This window comes from Lissotriton helveticus, chromosome 11 (genome assembly GCF_964261635.1).
Source record: "Lissotriton helveticus chromosome 11, aLisHel1.1, whole genome shotgun sequence".
Taxonomy (NCBI): domain Eukaryota; kingdom Metazoa; phylum Chordata; class Amphibia; order Caudata; family Salamandridae; genus Lissotriton; species Lissotriton helveticus.
Window position 1 is genome coordinate 173,317,931 of NC_136072.1, and position 25,630 is coordinate 173,343,560.

General features: G+C 45.2%; 1 protein-coding gene across 4 annotated transcripts in view; it reads right to left on the reverse strand.

Moving 5' to 3' along the window:
• Positions 1–25,630, reverse strand: part of SENP5 (SUMO specific peptidase 5) — a 204,141-nt gene that overhangs the window by 105,979 nt on the left and 72,532 nt on the right. For all 4 annotated transcript variants that reach the window (XM_078666517.1, XM_078666515.1, XM_078666514.1 and 1 more), the window contains exons 3-4: positions 22,139–22,244; positions 21,891–22,038 (exon numbers count right to left, since the gene is read on the reverse strand). In XM_078666517.1, coding sequence (XP_078522643.1) covers positions 21,891–22,038; positions 22,139–22,244 — 254 coding nt within the window. The remainder of the gene's footprint in view (positions 1–21,890; positions 22,039–22,138; positions 22,245–25,630) is intronic.

Here is a 25,630-nt window from a genome sequence, read left to right on the forward strand (position 1 = left end):
ATCGTCGATGGCCCTCCCCGACATAGTCGATGGCCCTCCCCGACATAGTCGATGGCCCTCCCCGACATAGTCGATGGCCCTCCCCGACATAGTCGATGGCCCTCCCCGACATCGTCGATGGCCCTCCCCGACATCGTCGATGGCCCTCCCCGACATCGTCGATGGCCCTCCCCGACATCGTCGATGGCCCTTCCCGACATCGTCGATGGCCCTTCCCGACATCGTCGATGGCCCTTCCCGACATCGTCGATGGCCCTTCCCGACATCGTCGATGGCCCTTCCCGACATCGTCGATGGCCCTTCCCGACATCGTCGATGGCCCTTCCCGACATCGTCGATGGCCCTTCCCGACATAGTCGATGGCCCTTCCCGACATAGTCGATGGCCCTTCCCGACATCGTCGATGGCCCTTCCCGACATCGTCGATGGCCCTTCCCGACATCGTCGATGGCCTTCCCGACATCGTCGATGGCCTTCCCGACATCGTCGATGGCCTTCCCGACATCGTCGATGGCCTTCCCGACATCGTCGATGGCCTTCCCGACATCGTCGATGGCCTTCCCGACATCGTCGATGGCCTTCCCGACATCGTCGATGGCCTTCCCGACATCGTCGATGGCCTTCCCGACATCGTCGATGGCCTTCCCGACATCGATGATCGCCTTCCCGACATCGATGATCGCCTTCTCGACTTCGACGCCGGACGTCGAGTCGACGTCGATGGTGAACGGCGGTGACGCCTCGACGGCGAGCGCCTGCGTCTCCTTGAACCCTCTCGACGTCTGTGATGGCTCGACGACGAAGCAGTCGGACGTCGACCTCGTCAGAGGCCTCGACGTCAATCCCCTAGACGTCACTTCGACCCAGAGCCCTGGGGAGATGGGGAGCAGACCGTGGTCATTCCTCTCGACTCCGACGGAGACCGGTGGCATTTCTGGCCTTCTCCTTACTGGGGAGCCCCCCAGAGGCTGAAGCACGGGCAGAGGAAGAGGTCCCATCCTGCCCAGACCCACCTGGACCCTGCTGCTTTCTCTGCTCCAGTCCTTGGAGCCTGATCTTCTGTCTGTCTTTCAGGGTCCTGCTGGAGAACTGCTGGCAGATCTCACAAGTTCCAGGGACATGAGAAGAAGGGAGACACAGGATACACACCCTGGGTGGATTTGATTTTGCCTTCTTCCTGGCACACTCTGGGCATTTATCAAATAAGGCAGGCATATTTGACAAAAAAAGGGCCAAAAGCACCAGAAAACTCCAGCAAAGTGAAGAAGCAAAAATACGTCGAGTGAACACACTAACACTTTAAAAGTGCCAAAAATTACACAAAACACCCATAAAGGGGGAGCTCAATGCTCCAGGGTCCTGCTAGCAGGAGCCGGAAAAAAACTGAAAGTAAAAGGAGTGGGCTGTGCATGCTGGGATACAGAGGGTCTCTAGAGAGTCCCTTAAAGGCACGGTATCCCTTTTTCAGACACATAATGGCAGCCTATGGAGGCTTGTCTGTCCATCCCTTCCTCTCTATCATTCCAAGGACTTGGTGAGGGGAGGAAAGTTTCCCTAAGGGGGAAAACTTTACAGATTTTGTTAAATGGGTTAGTAATATCCTTGGCATTTCTAGTTGAAGTACCGGACAGTGTAGCCTTGTAGGTACAGGCTGCATTATTGTCTTTAATTTTCTCTTAAGTGTCTATGCAGGACTGCAATGAAGACAGCTTAAGAGATTATTTTTGATTGGTCCGGGGTCCACGCACATGTGCGGGACTATTCACTAGATTATGACTATAGACAGAGATACCCTACTACAGAACTATATATACACGAGACTTCACCGAAGATCTAACACCCATCTGGGTAACACCCATCTGGGTAACACTCACAGAATTCCCAGAAGCCTCCAGACTAAAGGTGAACTGGGACAAATCCACAGTGTACCCATTGCATCCGAACCTCTCCCCCTCCCCCCCCCAGACATATGGTTAGGCAACCAGAAGTTAGCCTGGAGTGCGGAAGCACCCTGCTACCTCGGGATCCGTCTTTACCATTCCCCGACCGACATATTCGAGGGCAATCACCGTAAGGCACTAGCTGGCATCAGATCGGCAATCGGATTCTGGAGAAGCCTTCCACTGGCCCCGACCGGCTGGGTGGCTTTAGCTAAAATGATAATGGTTCCGCGGTTGTTATACCATTTTACGAACTTACCAGTAATCCCACCCAGAACCTTCTTTCGTGACTTGGACTTGCTTCTCAGTGCACTAATCTGGGGATCTAACAGACATAGAATAGCACTGAAGAAACTGCAATTACCCACCACGCAGGAAGGACTAGGTGCTCCATCATTTGAATCCTATTTCCTAGCGGCACAACTACAGTGGTTATCCTACTGGACAGCAGGCAGGCACACAGACGAGACGCACACCATGACTGATCGAGTGCCCGTTTTGTAACTCCACCGCCTACTGCTACCTGGCACTAAGCCAAGACGTAAGTACCCCCTAAAAGTAGCAGTGGCACGCAAATGCATGCAAAGAGTACACCTCATGTCACTGGGGATGTCCCCCTACTCCCCTCTGTTCCCGCTGGTCGGGTGGCCCAAACACAAAAACTATTACACGACTAACATACTAACCACGTGGACAGACTGTGGCATTACAGAGTCCCTATTCGAGGACGGACAGATCAAACCATTCCAACGCCTTATGGACGATTATGGTCTCCGCCCAGGCCAGTTCCTACTGCACCGTCAACTCCTTGAGAGTTACCGTCTGTATCATGATCTCTCGACAGGAGAACCAAACACACATCCGGTCATTCATACGGTCTTATACATGGGAGTGGGGCGACACAACCACATGGCTCTATAAAGCCATTCAAGAACTCACGAACAAACCCTTGGTGACCTTGCGTACCACTTGGGAGGAAGAAATTGGAAGTCCACTACATGAGAAAGAATGGGGAAAGGGCTCTGGAATACCCCAAGAAGGTGTCCAGAAACGCACGCTTTAAAAATATACAATTTTACGTACTCCATAGAGGGTATCGGCACACCTTAAAATATTTTATCCAGACAGTTCCTCTGCCCTAGATGCCAATCGCAGGAAGCAGATTTTCATCATATGTTCTGGAGTTGCCCCACAATCCGATCGGCAAAATATTCAAGACTCCCTGAGAGACCTCACAGGGCTCACATACCTGAACACCTGGGAAGCCAGCGTGCTAGGTATTTTCCGGAAACAAACCCACAACCACTAGCTCAAACCACAACTGCACACAACGGATCCTCCCCGGTGGCACAATCATAATGCTAACTGTCAGTCGCACCACACATCACACTGGACGGGCAGATGTTGGAGCCAGACCGACTGTAATCATCCCCACATCTCCAACAGTACACATTTGCATCGATTTGTGAGACTCATAACACCCTGATGCCACACCTGATATCTGTACCCAGAAATTCCATGAACCTTCCCCCAGTTTCTATTCCCTTGTTCTGTAAGGCATTTACATAGACATTTTGTCAACAGTGGCATTTGGGGCTATCGACCAGACTCGTATATAGATAGCGTTCTACTATGATGTAAGAGATGAAGTATGCAATCCAACAAAATATATCCGTTTCGCTATTTATCATTGTAAACTATAAATGCCAATAAAAATATGTTTTAAAAAAAAGTATTCGTTGCAATGATTATTATTTACTATTTAACTCTGTAGCTAGAATTAATACTCCATTCTATTAGAGAAGAGCACTTCGGTATATTTCAGCATTTATTTTAAACCTTGTTTTAATTCTGTTTAAATATTTTTTTATTTATTTCGGAATTGCAGTAAAATTATTGTCCCAAGTTAATGTTTGCAATTTGGGTCCACAAGTCTTATTGGGCTAAAATAATATTATGTTAACTCATTGTTTTATATCCAAGCTAATAGTCACTGGCACTTTAAAGTAGTATGTTATAAGCGTCATCTGCTTTTTTAATCTTTTTATGGACTAATGTACAATGAGACACTGCTTATTTGTCTATCTTATTTTGATTTTCTTTATATTTGCACATTTTACTCCACTATACTGTTTACACTATGTAATTATCCTCAGCCCAGGTTAAGATTTGATTGTATAAAACTCTACCTAAAATGTTGAGGGTGTTATCTATTAGGAAAATCGGCCTGTAGCAGCTCGGTTGCGAGCGTTCGCCCTTTTTTAAAAAATTGGGACAATGATGCCAGTGGATCATGACTTTGGCAATGGAGCGTTAAATTATTAAAAACATTGAACAATAGTGGGGTCCAGAAATCAGGTTTATGTTTGATGAGGTCGATGGGTAACCCAGCCGGACCTGGGGCTTTGTTGCCCACACTCTGACGGATGGCCTCCTCAACCTTGGATATCGAAATTGGGACCCTAGATGGGGTCCTATGCTTATGGAGGTTGCGATCTAGTGCAGGCGCTAGGTAGATTGTAGAAAAATTCATTTCCCAGGTTGCACCTGTTATGGCAGGGCTTGAAAAATCTGAAAATTGGTACTATTCCTGCAGGTCTAGTACCTTGGAAAATCACCTCGACCCAACTGCAACGTACTTTACCTCCGTCTCTGAAAACGGAGCAAAAGTGACAAGTTAACAAGATTTAAAGGCATGTTTATTTCTCAGTCCCTTTGTGAGCAATAAAAATGCCTTTAAATCTCGTTATCTTGTCACTTTTGCTCCGTTTTCAAAGATAACAGACAAATGTTAGTTTGTCTTCCTACTCGCCGGAAAGGGCGAGTAGGACCTAAAAATAGCTCGTCCTCGTCCATTCTCCCTCGCAAATGCGAGTGGGCGAGTGGATTTGTCGAGCCCTGCATGGTGCAGCTTATGTGAGTGAATGGCTGTCCCATTGTTCTTAGATTTATTTATTTATTTATTCATTCAGAGTTTTATATAGCGCGAACAAGATCTTTACAGATATCAGAGCGCTTCACAGAAACAGGGGGTGACGATAGCATGAGGGTGACGCGACATAATATTGGGTGCAATATAAACTTCAGTAGCATAATCGGATAGCAGTCATGTTCTAATAGAATGTCAATAAACAATCAGATAAGCGAAAAATAAAAGACGATACCGAGTCTTACATACAATTACGATAAAAATCAGGAGAACTTATACTATAAGTATCTAAAAGTTACAGGGAGCAAGGGGAAGGGGCCTCGATATACAGTAGGCTAACATGAATAGTCTAATAGATATTTAGTGAGTAGCATAGAAGGATCGACTGACCATCATGTACTTGTGGCAAACAAGAAGAATAAACAAATCTAGGTCATGCAAAATATGACATTATTTGACATTAGACAATCATGAAACCAGTAATACCCAAGCGGCATGAAAGTCAATGAGGAACAGACATTAAAGTTCAGGTGAACTTAGCCATGAGGATGGCTTTCACCTCTTTCTTAAAGAAGGCCGTGGAGGAGATAAGCCTGGTTTCGGGAGGGAGTGCGTTCCAGATCCTCGGCGCCATTCCTGAGAAGGAGCGTTTGTATGTTTTTTCCTTCCGGAATCTGCGAGGTTTCAAGAGTAAGTTTTTTGAACTTCTATTGGCTCTCGACCCTCCTGATATAGTTAGCTTTTGAGTGAGGTAGTTAGGTGCATTGTGGTGTACAGCCGCGTGTGTCATCAAAGCGATTTTCAGTTGTATTCTGGCTTCAAAGGGCAGCCATTTCAGAGATTTCAAGTCAGGAGTTATATGAGAGTGTTTTCTTGAGCCCGTGATGAGTCTCGCGGCAGCGTTCAAGGAAGCTCTTAGGGGTGCAGTTGTTGCTAACGGGAGACCACTGAGGGTCACAATTCCATAGTCAATGCGGGGGATGACTAGGGCTTGAACTGCATTTTGGAAGTCTTTGGGTGGGAGGAAGGGTTTCAACTTTCTCAATGTGTTGATTTGGAAATTAGCTCCTTTCGTTGCTCTGCTAATGTGCTGTTGCATGTTGAGCTTTGCGTCCAGTGTGACACCTAAGGATTTCGCGGAGTCCACGATGGTGGGCCGGACATTGAGTGCAGTTAAGTTGTTGAGCCAAAGTTGGATGGTGGTAGATTTCACAGGGGTTGCTATCAGAAGGAACTCAGTTTTCAGAGCATTTAGTTTGAGATGGTTGTCGGCCAACAGTAGTTCAAAATGTGTTCCCGTTTAAGCCAGCAGCATTAACAAGCACGTCCCAGTGCTCATTTAATAGTTCTTCCTTCCTTTTAGCGGTAGCCGACTTATACTGTGACAACTTAACCAGTGAATTACACCTCGGGCTATGGGACAGGGCCTCACGTAACTGCCTATTAGCCTCTGAACATTAATGATTAAACCATCTAGGTTTGCATTGAACTATGGTGGTGGGTTTTGACAGCAAGGATTTAATTGCTCCACAAAGTTTACAAAAAGCATGAATTACCTCAGGGTATGGGTTCTGCGCCAGCAGTCAAGAGTTAATGAGGCTCAAGTTGTCCCTGACCATTGAGCAGAATAAGTCATTGTTATGAACGCCCCGCCATACCAATCTTACATTATCCATGGAAGGTGATAAATTCCTGCCACCACATTCTGTATTGGGCCAGGGGATAATCTTAGCTCTATTTGGATTGGGTTATGGTCCCCAAAAGTTGTGGCAATAATTTCTGCGTTCAACAGACAAACCTATAAGACAGGAGAGATGAAAACGTAATCAATTGTGGATGCACAGCCCCTCACTCAATGTCGGCTCCAGGAGGACGTTTTATGGCAGCGATCTCCATGACATTAATTAGGTTGTGATTATTCAAATGCTCCACTAATTCCTTACCACGTGACAGTTTTGTCCTCTACTACATGGCTGAAAACTTAGCCAAAGTTGGAGTAATTTAGCATTAAAATCGCATCCTAGGCAGATTGCAGTTGTCTTAAAACAGTCTTTTGATTTTAGGATAGACGTAATAAAATAGAATACATTTATGAAATTCCTATTTGGTATGGAATGAAAATCATTATTGTAAAAATGAATTAAGAAAAAAAAAAGCGATGGTCGACCATGCTTAGGGGTTGTTGCTAAGATGTTGTGGCATTCAAACCTATCAATAAATAGATCCTGGGTAGTCCAAGTTTCTTGAAACAAGAGGATATCCTGCTCACTTATGAGTTAACCAGTCAGGTTGGTGCAGCTTGGAATGCAGCCCCACAACATTCCAGCGTAGAATACGGAGATCTGGACTGGCTGGGACCTCTATTGGTATGTGTAGGCTAGTGGGCTTAATTGCTGGGGGAGGAGATGGCGGTCCAGCATCGGGGGTCAGAGCGTTCCAGGAATGACGTTAATCAATCCTAGGTGTCAAACCCAGACAGAGCCAAATAACCTGTTAAGCGTGGTGGGTAGGGGGACCTCCTTAGTGCAGGGACTGTAATTTGCTTTATAAAAATAGCCAAGTGGTAGTAGACATATATTGGTGCTATTAGTTGTTGTGGACTCGCACGTTCTTAATAGGTGTCTTACCATAGATGGCCTTCGAAAACTGATTACAATACAGTCCCCTTCAATGTTCTTTGTAGACGCACCAACCCACTCAACTCTGCGTACCATGATAATGTTATTCATGTCTAGTGGGTGGAACCTTGTATTCCTCGATAGCCAGTCCATGCATTTATTGCAAAATTGGTCCCATGACTCGTCCCCTCGATCCCTCTTTAGGGTCGTTACACCTGCTAACACCAGCACATAAGGGCAGGTAGCAGGTGGCAAACTCAGGACATCCGGATTTGCTAATGGGAGACTTCTGCTGGGAGTGGCAGACGCAGTACTACTCAATTTGCAAGGCAATGGGTTCTGGTCTGCACCATTAGGTCTGTTGAGAAATGCCAATACTTGAGGATGGCTGTATCCAAGCGGTCAAACCGGTTCGAGAAGACCAGTACGAGTGGGCTGTTTCCTTTTAGTACAAATGGGCTTCCTGCTCTTCCGCTTTCGTTTGGCAGCTGGGATTCCTGCAGGTGTAGCAATGTCTATATCTGGTTGTAACTCAACTATCTCGGGCTCACTTGTGCTCCCGCTTGCAATTGGAGATTTATAAGTGCCAATTCCATAGGGATGTGACGGGGCACATCTTGTGCATGATTAGTTGATGTACCTCTGAATTCGGCGATATACGCTCGCCCCTCAGTGCTTAGTGTCAAACGGCGCTCCATAAGTTCGATTTCACTCGAAACAATGTTAACCACCATTTCGAGCATGCTGTTAATGCGATCAGTAATCGGGCGTGCAGGTGGTAGCACGGTGCGCTTTCCCATTATGGCGACTCAGATGAATTTTAAGCGATATTAACTACTAAACTTGCCTGTGGACTTTTCAGGGGATAAATAAGTCAACACTCACCCAGTGTTCTCGCTGGGTTCAGGATGCCATTTAGAGCTTGAAAGGGGGTGGCCAAGGGGTGGCCCAGCACTGCAGGAGTCCGCCGTTAATAAAATGCGCCTCCGGGTGCTGCAGGAGTGAGGAGGCGGTGGAATGGAGCGAGGGAGCCTAGTAGGTGGCGTCCTGTGGACCCGCTTCGTGTGGCTCTCAGCCCCGGTGTGGCAGATTGAGAGGTACTGCGCTGCGGGAGTCCGCCGTTGATTAAATGCGCCTCCGGGCACTGCAGGAGTGACTAGGCAGTGGAATAGAGCGAGGGAGCTTGGTAGGTGGAGTCCTGTGGACCCGCTTCGTGTGGCTCTCAGCCCCAGTGTGGTAGATTTACGCGTCCAACTTCAACACGTTACAATGTTTACAATTATAGCGCATTTAAGGGTCCAACGTTTGCAGTTGTGTAGGAGTAGCAGGTAGTTTGTAAGAATCTGTGATGGGTAGCTTATATAGGGAGAGGGCTGTTTTTTAGGTTTCAAGGATGGACTGTGTTTAGTTATGAGATTTTATGGTTCAGGCATGGATAGCTTTAAAGGTAGCAAGAAATTTTAAAGTTCAGGGATGGATAATGCAGAGGGGTAGTAAAAGGTTATATTTGTTTAGGGAAGAATAGTGTTGAGGGGTTAGTAGGAATAGTATAGGGTGTGCAGTGTTCAGGAGTAGTATGGATTATGTTTTGTATTTACGTATATATCCACATATATAAATATATATATTGAGTGATCAAGGCGACTGAGTTCGCCGAAACGCATCTTATCTGTCAGCACATGCAGTTCACTTGAAAATAAGTTAAAATAAATTACCTGCAACTTTAAACCAGAGAAGTGTCAGTTTCTCGGTTCGTGCTACAATGCAGTTGGGAGTTTAACTGGATATATAAATATATATGCATGTATATGTGAAATAATGCAAAGCAATATAGGTGGTGGTTGTGGTTTGCTTGTAAAAGTAAATGCCACAGTGGTGAATGAGAATGCGTAACTTCTGTAGTCGTCGTTATGCATGCATGGTAAGTTTGATGTGTTGTGTTTGGGTTAATTGCAGAAATATATATTACTTGCAAGTATGGTGAAATAGCATGTTTTAAATGCAGCTATCTAAAGAATTGGGATGTGCGGAGACCAAAACCTGTTGTAGTTTTGTGAGGACCCGCATCTGGATTTTATATCCTTGCCCCTCTAGGTGCCGTTATTATCCCATCTGGAAAAGTGCCAGTAGCCATTTGTGCAAAATGTGTCCAGACCCAGTCAGTTTAAGGTCTGAGTAATTAGTATTGTGAGAGTCCCATCAAACTAGAAGTTCAGATTGCAGATGGTGGGGTATGCAAAGGAGCTTCCCGCATGCATGTTTAGTAATGGAAACATTTCGCCCAAGGGTCTTCCTTCTTGTAGGTCAGGTCCGATTGGGAGTCAAGTCATTATCAAGGAGATGCGAGTCACTGTACTACATTTGAATATTCATTTTATGCAGCTAGACATCTAGGCCAGTTCATAACTTTTAATCACATAAACCTTAGGAGGACTGTCTCCCCATAAGAAACTTCAAAGAAATGCCACTATTTCAGCGAAAAGGGTGCTGAGCACACACAGGATACATTTGTAGCGCATACAGAAATGTATGGAGCAAAACAATTTTAAGAAGGATTGTGCATCTTAAGCTGGATAATGGAACATGGTACCGATCTGCATTTAAGACAGTTTACCACAGGACCATTTTGCCCCTCCATGCATGGGGAGAATTTCGGCTAAGAAGAACCAGAGAGAACTCAAGCCCTGTTTTCCCAGTAGTAATACTAGAGCCCAGTGTATATTTGCCTCCGACAGCTGTACTGGGTAAACTACCTATTTGGACCAATTTACAATAAATCTGGAGTGTAGTACAAATAAATCTAATGGCCTCATTGTGTGGGGGCCCCGAGTGCATGGGGTGACTATGGAAAACTAGAAGGTTGTTTGCATTAATGAAAATCCAGTCCTCCAACCTGGCAACCCATTTGAACCCTATGATCTCATTGGGCATTAAGCCATTGATTCAATCTCTAGGGTGAAAGGCCTGGTGTTAGAGAGCCAAATACAAAGCTGATTCATACAAAAGGAAATGTACTCTGAAGCCAGTCTTTACAAGAATACCAACAGGTAGCTCCAAACAACCGAGTTGAATGCCTTTCGAAATCAACTTGAAGAAATGCAAATGGACCTCCTCATCAGTGAGTAAGAGTCACCACACTATGGAGACGTCTTATGTTAGGACATTTGGCTGTCCAGCATGAAATTACTCTGGCCTTTATGCATAGAGAATGAAGGACACCCCTCAAGCGAAACAACTTTATTTCAATACAGGTCTCAAATAGGATCACTGATCAGCAGGCTTCCTTAGATTCAAAAGTATTATGTCGTCTCTAAAAGGTATTGTGGGAGAATCCCATTCGTAAGGAATCTAAAAATTAATTTGTGTTTAAGTGGGAGTCAGTTGTGAAATGAACTGCATAAAGCAGAGGTCCTTGGACTGTCTTCTAGGGAACGCTGGGGGCCCGCGACTGCTTAGAACATTAACAGATTAATAATATAAATGAATTTTAAAAAGAAACAATTTTTTTGTAAGGTAAATGTAAATGAATTTGAAATAGGAGGCAAAAAAATTAAGTATCCTCAGATTGATTTGTGAGAGCCGTGCAAATGCTTCAAACAGAATATACTATGGACAACGAACAGCCTCAATTGAATTTAGAAATGCTCCACCCTTTCCATTAAAATTCAGATATTGCTTTTTTTTATTTGCTTGCGAATTAAATAAAACATTTAATCATTTATGCATTTGTTTGATGAATGCCTATTTCTGTATTGTTTTGTGTACTGTTTTGGGGTTCAAATCATTGAAAATACTTAGCCTGGTTCCGCGCCTCCCAATGATTCAGTGGGGGTCCCCAGGTTCCAGTAATAAGTGGGCTGTCCAATTAAGAACCACTAGTTTAAACTATTCAGCGGGGTGACTATTAGACCTAGGTGGAGTCATAGCCTCTCCCAACTTGTTAACTGAGAGGTCACCGTCTAACTTGGTTCATTTGGGGGGAGGGAGGGGGCAGGGGATTTATGTCACTGTATCGGAATTACATCAAAGAAATTAGTCAGCGGTTCAGAGGAAAAAGACTGGCACTCAGAATAAAAATCATGACAAAGCAATAGTACTGGAAAGCGAAAATCTTATGTTAAGCAAGAGGTTATGGTATCTAAACCACCTCACCGCAGCCGCCTACCGAAAGATCTATTTTAACTCTCTTGATTACCTAACCAGTGAGGTAGTTTGCATGCTTCATCCCAACACAAACAGACCTCGGAAAATGTTTATGGTTTCCTTGACGTATCTGTCTGCAGCCAAGTGATATTTGCATATGCTTGAAGGTCTGCAAAACCAGTTGGTCTTCTGATGTACAAAATTTAACAACGGTGTCCAGGATGACAATAGTCTTACCACTTTTACACGAGCTTCGTTGAGATGATAACCGGAGAGTTCACCAAATTGGATGGTTAGGCTATTTAGTTCAGCCAGGGCAGTGCAGGGAGCAGGTGTAATGACGGCTAAGTCATCAACATACGCCAGAATTTTTACCCCCCCCCCCCCTCTAGCGCATACCAGTCGAATTCTTTGGTCTTCCGAAATTTTCCTGAAGGGTCAATATAGATAGCAAATAGTAAAGGGGAGCACGGGCACCCTTGTCTCGTGCCCCGTGATAGACCCCGACAAAGCCCCCATCATACCTATCCTAGCAGTTGGATCTTTATACATACTTTGAATAGCTTTTATGAATCCTTCTCCTAAACCATTTTTGGCCATGGCAGCCCATAAAAAAAGGCCAGGAGACCCTATCGAATGCATTTTCTGCATCCAGCAGAATTAACGCCATAGGGTCTCCTGTAACCTTTGTGTAGTCCAAAAGGGCAATTATCCTACGGATATGATCAATAGTTTCCAGACCAGGGACAAAGCCATGTTGATATGAAGAAACCAGTTTTTTAATAACCGATGCCAATCTACTTTCAAAAATTTGAGAGTAGATTTTCATGTCACTATTGATCAAAGTAATAGGTCTGTATGGCCCAGGGCCAGTTGCCAATTTGCCTTTTTTCAAGAATACTACAATCCTTGCAGTCTTCCAGGAATCTTGAGGTACTTCACCACCTTGCACTATATTAAAAATCTCGAACATTAGGGGGATTAATTGAGTCCAAACGGTCTTATAGAATTCACCTGGTAAAAAATCAGTTCCAACCGCTTTACCATGGGGGGAGAGATTCTATAGCTATCTGTATTTCCTCCAGTCTAATTGGAGCTTCTGACACATTCTTGTCCTGGGGGTAAGTTGTTCAAGCTTACTCTCTTTGAGATATCTATCAATCTCTTCTTGTATCCCACAGTTATTTTCTATATCTTTAGTATATAGTTTTTGATAAAACTTTTTAAATACCGAAAGTATAGCTCCTGGGTCGTTAACTAAGCCAATATCCGGAACCAAAGTCTCAGTAATACGTGTTTGCGCCTCCTTTTCTCATCATTTGCAGAGGTTTTCTGCTCAGAACTCTCTAGACCGGCCTCTAGACCCACCACGCGTTCCTCCAAGGCTGCGGTTCGTTCGTCAATTTCTGTCCAAACTTTCGTTGTCTTATGGATCGCTCCCTGGATTTCCTTATTCGCAAGCTGTGCTCTTTTATGCTCCTGACGGGCCTCTACCTGCTTGGATTGAAGTGTGGCATAGATTAATCCAATAGAGGAGGCAAGATCTGTCTTGTTTCCAGTAGCTTGTGTCTCCTTGACCAGAGACCCATTTGTGCATTCTTTCTCACCTCCTGCCTCAAGCAAGGTGGCGGAATACTCCCATTGAAGATGCTCATGCTGGTTTGTATCGGAATGGCAACTTCTCTCTAACCATTAAAGCTCTTTCTCTTGGTGCGATTAACTACCCTCCTCAGAGTATCTGTTGTTGTGGGGGGGCTGTCACTATCATCCCCAGAAGCATCAAGTTTGGTGTTATCAGGATCACTACCATTAATGTTATCCGATTCATCAGTTAAAGAGAAAAGGTTTTCCCCGTCAGGTATACCTGGGATTTTATCTTCAACCGTGGCTGTAATGGTTAGGTTGGTACTCTTATGGTTGGGCTCTGCCAATGCAACCAGATCAGTATTGTCCCTCTGAGCTATATCACGAAGTGCTGTCCCCTCCTGCTCCCCACCTTCATTGAGCCTGGTATTATGAGCATCCCCACGACTGGGTATTGTGAGCATTGGGGGCACTAGAGGCTTCGGGTATTGTATTCTCAGGCGGTGTCATAGGTAAATCCTTTGCTGTATCTAGATCTCCTTCCCGCACTGAGGGTTTAATTACCCGACCCTCTAGGAGCAAAACAGACTTACTTCTAAAACCGGCTCGCTTCCGGAAGAAAAAGACTTATGACTGAGCATTCTCAAGAGCAGCACCAAGAATTTGGAATGCACTCCCACCAAACATTAGAAGAATCACATCCATCGCAACCTTCAACAAGCATTTACAATGCAATGGTTTCGCCTTTGGAAAAGTTAGAGCTATTGGCATTGCTCATGAAATTCCTTTTTTTTTTTTACTTATAAATAAATGGCACTTGTATTTACATTGCCAACAGCTCTGAGAAACATTGAACATAGGGGGGGGGGGGTGGAAATTTTATGGGGATCACACTGGGGACAGAAGAAAAGAGCCGATAAACCTATGCACTCTCACGGAGTACAATCCGAGACAAAAAAAAGTCATCGAATAAGAAGCAAATAAATGAGATTGACAAAAAACACAACCAATGGTAAGCAATGGACAGGTTGTAGGCACACAGTAGGCCTTTTGCAATCAGACAAGTTAAACTACGTGGGCTGGACCACAAAAAGTAATGTGTTCACACTGCGGCAAACGTTACGTTACGTTACATGAGGCAATAGAGACAATTGTGCGTGTATCAAGAGCAAACAAAATACAAGAGGTGACAAACGATACGTTACACGTGGAAAAAATGTGACCTGTGTGCATGTTACCAAAGCGTACAAAGTACAAGTAGAGGTATAAAACTGCAATAAAAGGTAGATACTCAAAAAAAAGACGTTACATGAGGCAACGGTGGCAATTGTGCATGTATCAGAGGCAAACACAATACAAGAGGTAGCAAAGGATACATTACACGAGGAAAAGTGACGTGTGCATGTCACAAAAAGTGCACAATGCAAGTAGAAGTATAACACTGCACTAAATGGCAGGCACTCAGACTACAAGAACACACTGGGAAGGCACTCCTATAGTCATGGAGAACAGAATTTCCTATAATGGGAGGACTTCCTTCAGATAATACAGAGGGCGTGAATTAAATTAGGATACTGGCCTTTGCATCGTCCCTCGTGCACAGAAACAATCGTCGCCCAGGAGCACGCGTGCACTCGCATCATGAGGCAGAAAAGCGCTGTACAAGTGATGTAAAAGTTATTAATCATAGGCGTACCTGTGTGCGGGAGATGCGGGCTCCCCTTGCTGTCCCAGCCGAGAGGCCTCCTCCTGTCCCATACCGTGCGCCATGCTCGTGCCCATCAGTGCAATCCTCAGAGAGGGGCGGCTTCAGGGCGCTTTGGACCCTCGGTGCAAACTGGCAGGCTCTGGGCATCTCTCGCTGCTCCCAGCGCTGCCCTCTCTGCCCGCATCTCTGCCCCTCCCCCTCCCACCGGCGGGAACGGACAGCGGGAGTGGTGGGGTCGGGGAGGCTTCCTCCTTTGGGGGGGGGGGGGGGGGGGGGGAAGGGGCGGCGGGAACGGACAGCGGGAGTGGTGGGGTCGGGGAGGCTTCCTCCTTTGGGAGGGGGGGCGGCGGGAACGGACAGCGGGAGTGGTGGGGTCGGGAAGGCTTCCTCCTTTGGGGGGGGCGGCGGGAACGGACAGCGGGAGTGGTGGGGTCGGGGAGGCTTCCTCCTTTGGGGGGGGGGGGGGGCGGCGGGAACGGACAGCGGGAGTGGTGGGGTCGGGGAGGCTTCCTCCTTTGGGGGGGGGCGGCGGGAACGGACAGCGGGAGTGGTGGGGTCGGGGAGGCTTCCTCCTTTGGGGAGGGGGGCGGCGGGAACGGACAGCGGGAGTGGTGGGGTCGGGGAGGCTTCCTCCTTTGGGGGGGGGGGCGGCGGGAACGGACAGCGGGAGTGGTGGGGTCGGGGAGGCTTCCTCCTTGGGGGGGGGGGTGGCGGGAACGGACAGCGGGAGTGGTGGGGTCGGGGAGGCTTCCTCCTTTGGGGGGGGGGGGGGGCGGCGGGAACGGACAGCGGGAGTGGTGGGGTCGGGGAGGCTTCCTCCTCTGGGGGGGGGGGCGCGGTGGGAACGGACACGGAGGGCGGGAGAGGACACGAACGGCGGGAGGGGGGCGGGAGAGGACACGAACGGCGGGAGGGGGGCGGGAGAGGACACGAACTCCATCTTCTCCCTCTCTCGCCGGCCTGTTGTTCCTTCCAGGTCCTCCCCTCCGTCCCCGCATCAACTTCGTCACATACCGCCTTCCTATCAGTGCGCGGCATCCCCGCGACGTCACCCACCCGGAAGGGATATCCCAGCTCCTTTCCTTTCGGCCCGCTGACGAACAGCTGTAACCAAGGTAGTAAGCCTTCACCGTGACAAGCCTCTTCATTCTCTGACCCCTCGCCATACCGGCACGCATTACCCCGATTTTTTCCCGTAGCTACGACTGCACAGTTCCTTCCCGCCGCCGATGCTCCGCCCGGACACGGCCTGAACCGACCCCATTTCTCATAGGTAAGGGTTACTACTCAAGGTTTTCCTTCCTTCTCTCCCACGCACCATGCCAACGGTGCTTCACCCTAACCCCCGCCCCACAGGACTCTGCTGACTTGCCTGACGCCGCGGCACCTGAGCCCTTCCAAGCATTCTTGAAGCAGGCACCCACGCCCCCCAAAGGTATTATGTGGCATCTCTTCTCGACCCCAGGCTGTTATGAATCACTTCCCTTATTCGGCCTCACAGCAGCCAGCCGCGCCAGTCCACACACACCTGCCTGGTTTTTCACAGGGGGCGGGAGAGGACACGGACGGCGGGAGGGGGCACGGGGGGGCGGGAGGGGGCGGGAGAGGACACGGACAGCGGGAGGGGGCGGGAGAGGACACGGACGGCGGGAGGGGGCGGGAGAGGACACGGACGGTGGGAGGGGGCGGGAGAGGACACGGACGGCGGGAAACGTGCACAGGACAGTGAGGGGGGGGCGGAAAGGCACACGGAGGGGGCGGGAATGGACAGCGCATCTGAAATCACTTTTAGTGAAAGGGGAGGGAACGGGAAAAAACGTAACTCCGCCCAGGGAAAAAATCTCGGGAACGCCCCCGAATCTGGTCCGGCCTTGACGGACAGATCCGGCACCCAATGGCTAGCCTCCATTTATGGAGCTAGCCAATGAGAGCCGGGGGACGTTCCCGAAGTCCTTATGGTCAACATAGGATTTCACCTGCGCCGAAAAGCTGCGCAGAGCGCAGCCTTCGGCAGGCGAAACCCAAAAAGGAAGCAAAATCATTCTATATGAGCAAATTTCTCCCATAGGACTGATTGGACGACAGCTTGTCTATAATCTGATCATTTATCTATAAACTGCTCACTTGCATTCAGTGCTCCGCTATCCGATGTTGGCACAAAGATGATCCTGTTAGTTAGATGTGCCTTGGTCATTCAAATATTGACTGTATATATGTTGATATGCTATACTGAAGTGTGAAACTGTAATGACTGGTTTTGTCCTCTTATGTTCTGGTTTTTCCACTAATGTACTCATTTTGATGAAACGCTACTGTAAAGCGCTCTGATACCCTACACTGGGTCATGTTCGCGCTATAGAAAACATTAAATAAATAAATAAGTTCTTAGTCTGTCTGCCGCTTGCCCCTTTCCCAGAGAACATCCCGGGCACAGTCTGTACCTTTGGTCTCACTACCACCTCATCGAGACACTGCTTGCCACTGGGAGTGCTCCCGATACTCTCCGCCCTCTCCTGGCTAGGCGTGCGAGTAGGGTACCCCTTTGGAACAGTCGGTTTCTTGAGAGCAGGGAGAGCATTGATGCCGGTTGCTCCCTCCTTTGCCCCAATTTTCCGTGGGGCCATCCTGCCCAAGAGAGTTCTCCACAGAAGATTCCCGGCAGACAGAGCCCTCACAGCAGACCGGTACGTCCGGTTTTTAAAATCGCTGTACACCGTTGGCAAAAACCTCCACTGCTTGTCGCTGTACCGCTTTGAAAAACTGCTGCGAGCTCATCCAGGCTCTGGGTCAGCTTTTGCACAGTTTTAAACGTGGAACTCTTAAAATAAAAAATAAAAAAGGATTCGGCATGGTTTCATGATGTTTTCAGTGCATAGCGGTCAGGGAGTGACTCTCGCAGCAGTCACGCAGCCACTATCTTGCCTTTCTGCCTCAGGATAAAATTACCACTTAACAGACTCGCGTTCTCCTAGAGAATTTCCTGTTAATGTGCAAGCTGGTACTTAAAACATCCCGACACAGCCTCTGGAGACCCACATATTGCCTCCAGATACCCACTGGCGGCGTTCAGAAACGATTCATTCGCCCTCCGCCAGCTTTCAGATTCACGTACAGTTACCTAAAATAGTCTGAACTACCCTTAAGAAATACCACCACACCTTTAAACATAACCAGTTGCCTACCAAAGACCTTCAAGCTAATCTTCAAATCAGGCACAGCAGAACTCTTTTCTGGGCAAAATCGACCTGTGGGGAACATCATCCATCACTACTGGCCTCCCGTCCACCAACCACATTGGCATTATGCACACACATCCAGATGCTCCACTGCTGTAGAAAATACATTTTGGAGAAAACCCAAAATTGGGCATCATATTTTCTTCAAAAACAGTTACAAAATTTGATTCATACAGGAAAAAATTGGGAGACAAGAAAAAGAGCACAAGAAAGCAAGTTGAAAGAGACCGTAAGCAATATACATGGTTAGAGGTAATAGGGTATAGGTGGGGTTTGAGGTACGGGGATACAAGAAGCTTCTAGGTATTACAGTAGGGCAGAGGTGCTAGGGTACAAATCCACAGCAGTGCCAGATTACAATTAAGTGTAGGTATAGGCATGGGAAGAACTAGGATTAAGCTGGGCAGAAGGCCTAGGGTGCAAGCAGACACACTAGGGTAAGAGCACAGACCTAAACAGAGGTGCTATGGTATGCAGAAAAATACAAGGATAGGTGCTTACACATATATTAGGCTAAAAGCAGGGTATATGCAGGAAAGAGGTTGCTAGGATCTAGCCATGGATAGAAGTCTAGGGTAACGAACAGCAATGAAAATAAAAACACACTAAAAAGAAACAAGTGTGTTGTTGGGTACTAGAGGAAACAAAACAAGGAAATTTAACATGAAGAGCAATCACCAGGATGGAGTCGATATATTGAGAATACCATCCGTGTGGAAAAAATTGAAACCACAGGCTGGTGGCAAAAGATTCAAGAACAGGTTTCTGCAAGTAGGTTTTTCTCTGGAATCCCATACAAGCAGTAAAGAATGCAGACAGGAGGAGGAGAGTGTTTAGCTCAAAAGCACCAGGAACACCTATGAAAAACACCTTTGACACTGCAGCTAAAAAGGATAGTCTTTAGAGGGACTATGCGGCTGACCGCCATACAGTATCTTAGAAGCTGGGCATGCTCATAGAAACCAGTCTTTGCTCTTGTAGATAAGCATGAACTCCTCCAGAGCAGTCTTTATAGTGTACAATACGCCGGTCAGGAAATAATCCCCTCCCCCTCCCCCGACTTCCTAGATCTCATCAGAATTCCTAATGCGGCAACTGAAGTAAAACAAAAGACAGTACAGAAAAAGCTGTGAAGATTTATAATTCTGCTACTGTAAGGGGCTAGGATTTACATTTCAAGATATCTTAGGGTCTGGATAAATTCAAATTTTGGCAACTTTTTTGAGCTTTTAAAGAAAGATTTTTGAGAAATCAGACCTTCTAGTGAACAATGAAATAGAACGGGACATGCCATTGCTAAACATGGAATATTATGAAATAATGCATGAGATCAAAGTTAGAGATCGGTAAGGCATTAGATGACCTGGCAAGGTGAAAAAAAGGCAAGAGCACAGATAACGTGACAAATGTGTCTCTACCAGTTACACAGCATACAGCAACTTTGAGGACTAACTCCAACCATGAAAGAGGACCATGAACGGCTGCATATAATTAATACACATGCATACTGTTAAGATTAACATACAATGGCAGGGTAAAATTGGTGTAAATCAGATATATTTCTGAAAATGGGACACAAACAGTTTGTGGAAGCTGACCAGAGTGGTAATGTACCAATATGTGACCAGCTTCTCTTAGTTGGTGAAGGATGCCCGACCTATATCGCAAAGAGCATGCAAACCCGGTCTGGGCATTCATACAGATTGTGGCCATCCTGTTTGCTGAAATGTGCTGGTGTGGGATCATCAAAAGTATTGGTCTTTACCAGTAAGCAGCATTTGGAGTGGAGTAGAAAAGATGAGCGCAAGTAAGGACTGTCCAGAAAAAGCTACCACATCACCAAAAGGCAGCACATTGAAGGTGAGATTTCCCTCAGCAAAATTTTCTTAACGCTTAGCAGACTGGTGAGGTCTAGTAAAAAATAGGACAGTCCGTAAGTATACATTTGTCAGGATTTTGTTTAACAAGTTTTTAGTTTTCAGCAAGGAACTCATCTGGCAGAAAGTTCCTGATTTGTGGAGCACAACAAGAGATGGAGTGCAGAGTCTTTTGGAATGTGCATTACATAAGATCCTCCAAAGTGCACAAGCCTGTGAGCTACATATTTAGGTTTTGCAGCAAATGCCTTGTATATCTGGACACTAAAAGTCTCTGAAAAACACTGAAGATCAGTCTGAGGCAAAGCCTTAAATTTCAGTGCAGGCAAAGTTTATATTGTGCTTCTTTCAACAGATTAGAGTTGCTCTCAAGCATAAGGTTAATGGATTTGGTACTCAAAACCAACCTGGACAATATCTCAAATGGATCTCAAACGGTGTGAGAGCTGGGTCTCATTTTGAGTGGTTAGAGAAGAGTGGAAATAAATTAAAAACAAAAATCTGATTAAGGGGCAATATAGCAACAGAAAAGGAACAATATGAAGCAGTTACTTCATCAATCAGATATTGATGCGGAAGAGGTGGTCTTCTGGGCACAAAGCTGAATGTTGTACTTTTTCATTCTGGTTCCTAGCCAGAAAGCCAGACCAAGCATTCACCCCAAAACTGGGTTAACTGCAAGTAATCAGAAGGGATGTGATGGTGGCAACGTGGTCAGTAGAGTGATGATCTACATGTGTGGTGGTCATGCAGCAAGCTCACAACTTTTTGGAAATATGCCCTCAGCCACATCATAGGGGTAATCGGCTACCCCTGCTAACTGATCCCACAACTATAATTCTGGACCTCAAACAGGTGAATATGAAAGTGATAAAGGTGGACTGGAGAAAAATGACTAGAATGTTTTGCTACACAGCTTCTGGCGCTATGATGGAGGACCCAGACTGTGACCTCTATACAGGAATGGGTGAGAAATCTGTGGACAATGATCGCCATGGGGAAAGGGATACGAAACCTCGCAGATACTGACAATAAATTTGAGTGCAATGGAGTCCTTTGGTGGACTGTCAGGCTTAAGCCCGCTAAATGGCTGCCCCAAGTCTCGGAGGACCCTGCATCTTGTTTAAGGGTGGCAACCCCCACTTGTCAAGTTGTGAGCATACCCTTTGTTGTGAATGATAATTTGCCTATAGTACCTTCTGCAATACCATTGCACTGCCATTTTCAAATCTAGTATAACTGCAGAGTTGTTACAGTCTTCATGCGAAAGGGAGGGGGAGGGATGGCATTTTCTTTGTATATTGAGTGTGAAAAAAATTAAACTTTTTGGAAAAAAAGTAAACAGTCTTAAGACCTGTCTGGACCAGCAAGGTTCATAAATCAGGCATTTAAGAGGTGGCTATAAACAGAACCCACTGTCCTAATTTATTTATTTAGGCATTTTTATATAGCGCAGACTTTACCCGAAGGTGTCAGATCGCTTCACAATAGGAACAATGACGCAATGACTCAATAATGGCTAGGCAGAATCAGAGGTTATGGTACACAAGTATGGTGAAAGTCACAATTTAATATGCACATCTAAGAAACCGGGCCTTCCAAGCTGACAAAAATGTGTGAAAGACAATGCTTTCAGGTTCTCACAGTGCAAGGGTGGCTACAGATGAATAGTCTTATAAGAGTTCACAAATAAAACAATAAAAACCATTCAAGAATGTTTACCTACCAAAGAGCAAAAATGTTTGACCACAACTCAAACCGGAGAATGGATGCTAGGTTAAAAAAAGCCATGACTGCAAAATTCCAAATAACGCACAAACAGATTAACTCTTGCCGTAACATCTCTTCTGTGTACCTGATCATTTAGCCAATTTTGACCATCAAGGGTTGCCAGATCATCCATATCGAGCATATGCTTGTTATAAAAGACCCGGAAATTGCACATTGAGACTTTTGTATGCTTTGCACGGAATTTCATTATCTCCTTAGTAATAAAGGCTTTCCTGAAATACAAAATAATACAAATCATAAAACACTCAAATCAGTGTACTCCTCTTAAGGTAAGTATTTCAGAATCTTTTTTGTTAACAATCTGTCACAAACCTGTTAGAAAAATCTTCATTGAAGACTTCCTTTAACCTTGCTAGAACATCCTTTTCACTGAGTGGTATTAAACTACCATATTTCTTCATAATTTCATTCAGGAACGCTGCAAAAAGAAAATAAAGGTTATGGACTACTAGTTTGGTGGAGCATAGTTTAGTATCTAGTGGGAATGTGGAAATGACATGTAGTTGTGCAGCTATTAAAAAATGAGCCCATATGTGAAGAGCATGTATTTTGCGCACGCGTTTCAAATATAAAATGCTGGAATCTCTATAGCATAACATTTTTTCCACTTTTGGCAACTCCAATTAAGCAAGCGTGTCCAAAATGAGAAAATGCCATCAGGACCCTACTAGAGTATTTCAAAAAAATATTATTTACATCATCTATTTTTTTAAATATGTATTTAAATATTTATCGTGCTGTGAGATTTAGTGCACTCGCTACTCAGCGCTATGAAGATTTGACAGACCAACTTAGGCTTTAAAAAATAGGGATATTAATGAACCAGAGATGCAATACAGTAAAGGCAAGCTTGGTCTAGGATTACAGATACATTTCATTATATAATGGATTAAAAAAAAATATTGAGTAGAGTATTCTAAACAACTTCCACCATGGTTTATCTAACCTCTGGAATAGTCTGCCGTTCATATTACCAAAAATCTGATGCAGAGTCTTGAAAGGGCCAGATTGAACAAAAAGAACGGATTTAGTAGCATTGGAAGTTTACATAGGAGCCTTATAACATAGAACTTGGGGTCATGCAAATGAAAGGTTTAAGGAAACGTACATCAACACTACTTTAGGGAGAAGACCGGTTTTACCATCTTAAAATGGTTTATTCACATTTTAAGTATATAAATAGTTATTCATTGGTTTGAAAACAAGTTTTCCATATTTATGAAGCTCTCTCTACTTGCGTAGATGTTGCTAGGATGTGTTCAAGGAGACACATGCATCTCCAGCTCTATTAAGACTTCTCCCAATATTTATTTAATATGGTCACGATTGATACCTGAATGTTGCTGGTCTGCCTTCAAACTTTCTTTGTAAAGTAGATTTCAATTGAGAGCTGGGCACTACAGGTTTCAAATCGGTTTCTACACAATTCTCTAAAGTAGGGTGGTATGCAGAAATTTTCCATGTACCTCCCATCAGGCCTCTACATGCTTTTCTCTTTATTCCATCTAGACAAAACACATCCACCTACCATTCCACTTTCAAGAGCGGCAGCCCCGATTATGCAGCCTAGAACCGACAATTTTTAATATTCACTTTGGCTTCAAACCCTACCTCCTAACATGCAACAGGTTTTTGGTATAGCAGGGACATCATAAATCCAGCTTTAACATTTTATGGTGTTGGTTTATGTAGATTGACTGAAAATTCAAGCCTGCAGACAGGGGCAAGCTTCAGTTATGGATCTTAACAAGCTCACTCGGAAGCAAAGTTTCAGGTAAAATTGCACTGCCCTCAAGCTATCCCCCGCCCAACAAACTCCCCTCACTCCACAGCTCATAACTCCTGCCCCAGCGCAATACTGTCAATATACATGTTTACCTGTTAAAGGTGTTAGACGCTTGAGAAGTGAACAGTTGCGGCAAATTTCCATCTTACATCCTAGGCCCTTCTCCATAAGATTAACCAAAAACAAAGTAAGTTCCTCAAACCAGTGGAGTCTATCCATGTAAAAGGGCATAAACACACTTTATTCCAGAAACAACTCACAAGTGTAAACGGATAGTGCCTCACTTGGATAATCATTTACCCTAATTAAGTAGCCTAAATGTCACTTAACACACAATGATGCAGATAACATGTTACTTGACCTTAGTACCCCAGACTAAGGAGGACAATACATACATGCAGTTACAGAGCTGAATGTACATCTCCCTCTCTTGTAGATTTAGAGCCAAAGTTGTGTGGAAAACCTAATAAACATCTGCGTAGAAATGGGCTAACACTCAAAGTTCACAAGATTAACTCCAATAACCTTTTAACTCCACTAGTACAGAAAGCCAAACTTATCCTCACCAACATAAAATCCACCAGACAGGTCCAGATCCCACCTCAAAACCTTAGCACACGTAAACAAAAGGTAATCAGAACCCATCCGTATGACCATATCACCTTTGATCAGTGCAATACGATTGCAACACAGGCAACGGAAAATCCCTGCCATCCACAAAAGATGCATTATTTTCTTACCTACTACCATTAATCGTAAAAGTAGATAATCACCGAATGTCTTATGGCATTTACCTATTCATTTTTATTTTCCCCGTAGAGTACATAGCAGAATTTACAATGCTATGCAGTCAGATTATGCCCAGGAACTGAACTACACTCCAAAGTGCAACACCCTTCATTCGAAAAGCATCAACCATAGACACGCACCAGAATCTGAAGGGGGCAATTTCTGCAATGCAAATAGTAGCATGCACAATTTATAAGTCCATCTTCTGCTAATGTCGTAGAACCTTTACCCTGGGATTAAATTAGGTACAGAAGTCAGAAGATAAAGAATGACATCTGAACTAGATATAGTTTTGGCCCTCACCAGTCATTAAGACAAACCAACAAGTGATCGACCTGACTGCAGGTGTGAGAAAATATAATTGTTCCTTATGAGTTTTCAGGAGTTTGCCCTGGTTTCTTGTGGAGTCAAAAGTGCAGTTTAAGGTGTTATGTGTAATGAATTGGATTCTCCATGAAACAAACTTGTCATTTCTATGCGGAAAGCTGAATATCTTCTTGACCAAGCGAGTCCAGAAGCCGAAGTGTAACGCCTTCTAGAAGCCCCAAAAAATCATTGTGCAAGTCCTTTTCCACTGAATTCTGGGAAAATAAGTTGCCCTTTGCACTAGGAGGTAAAGGTCTACCCAAAGTAATAACAATGTTAGCCATGTGTAACTAGAACAAACGCATATTCTACTTAGCAATGATGTTTGCTTTTAGCACCAGGAAATCTTAGTGTAGAACATACTGGTTTTAACTGCTTTGTAGTTGGTTCTGGAAGTATCTCAACATAACTGGCAAGCAAGAACAAGTCCCTAAAGGGTAACGCAAGATGCTCCAAAGCAGTATAACCAGGATGGATTAAAGAAGAGCAAAAAACAGAAAAGACTAGCTGGACATCTACTGCTATGCCCAATGATCTAGAACACCAATGAAGTTTAGACCTGCCTGTACACAGGCCTCTTCTACTTGAGGAAAGAGTCAAATATCATACTCTACAAGCAGGTTCTCTGCGGTGTACATATAGCTAACACACATCAAAAAAGTTGCCTTCTCCACTACTCCACCTCCTTACTTCTCAATCTGCCCTGACCCCAATAACTGGCAAACTCCCATGCCATATTTCCCTGCTCAAGTTTAAGTCTGCACTTTTCCCTCTCACCACATTTATACACTCCTTGAAATGCATGCTTTGGCACAGAGCTCAAATAATTGGTCACATTCAGGCTTTATGAATCACAAATGTTA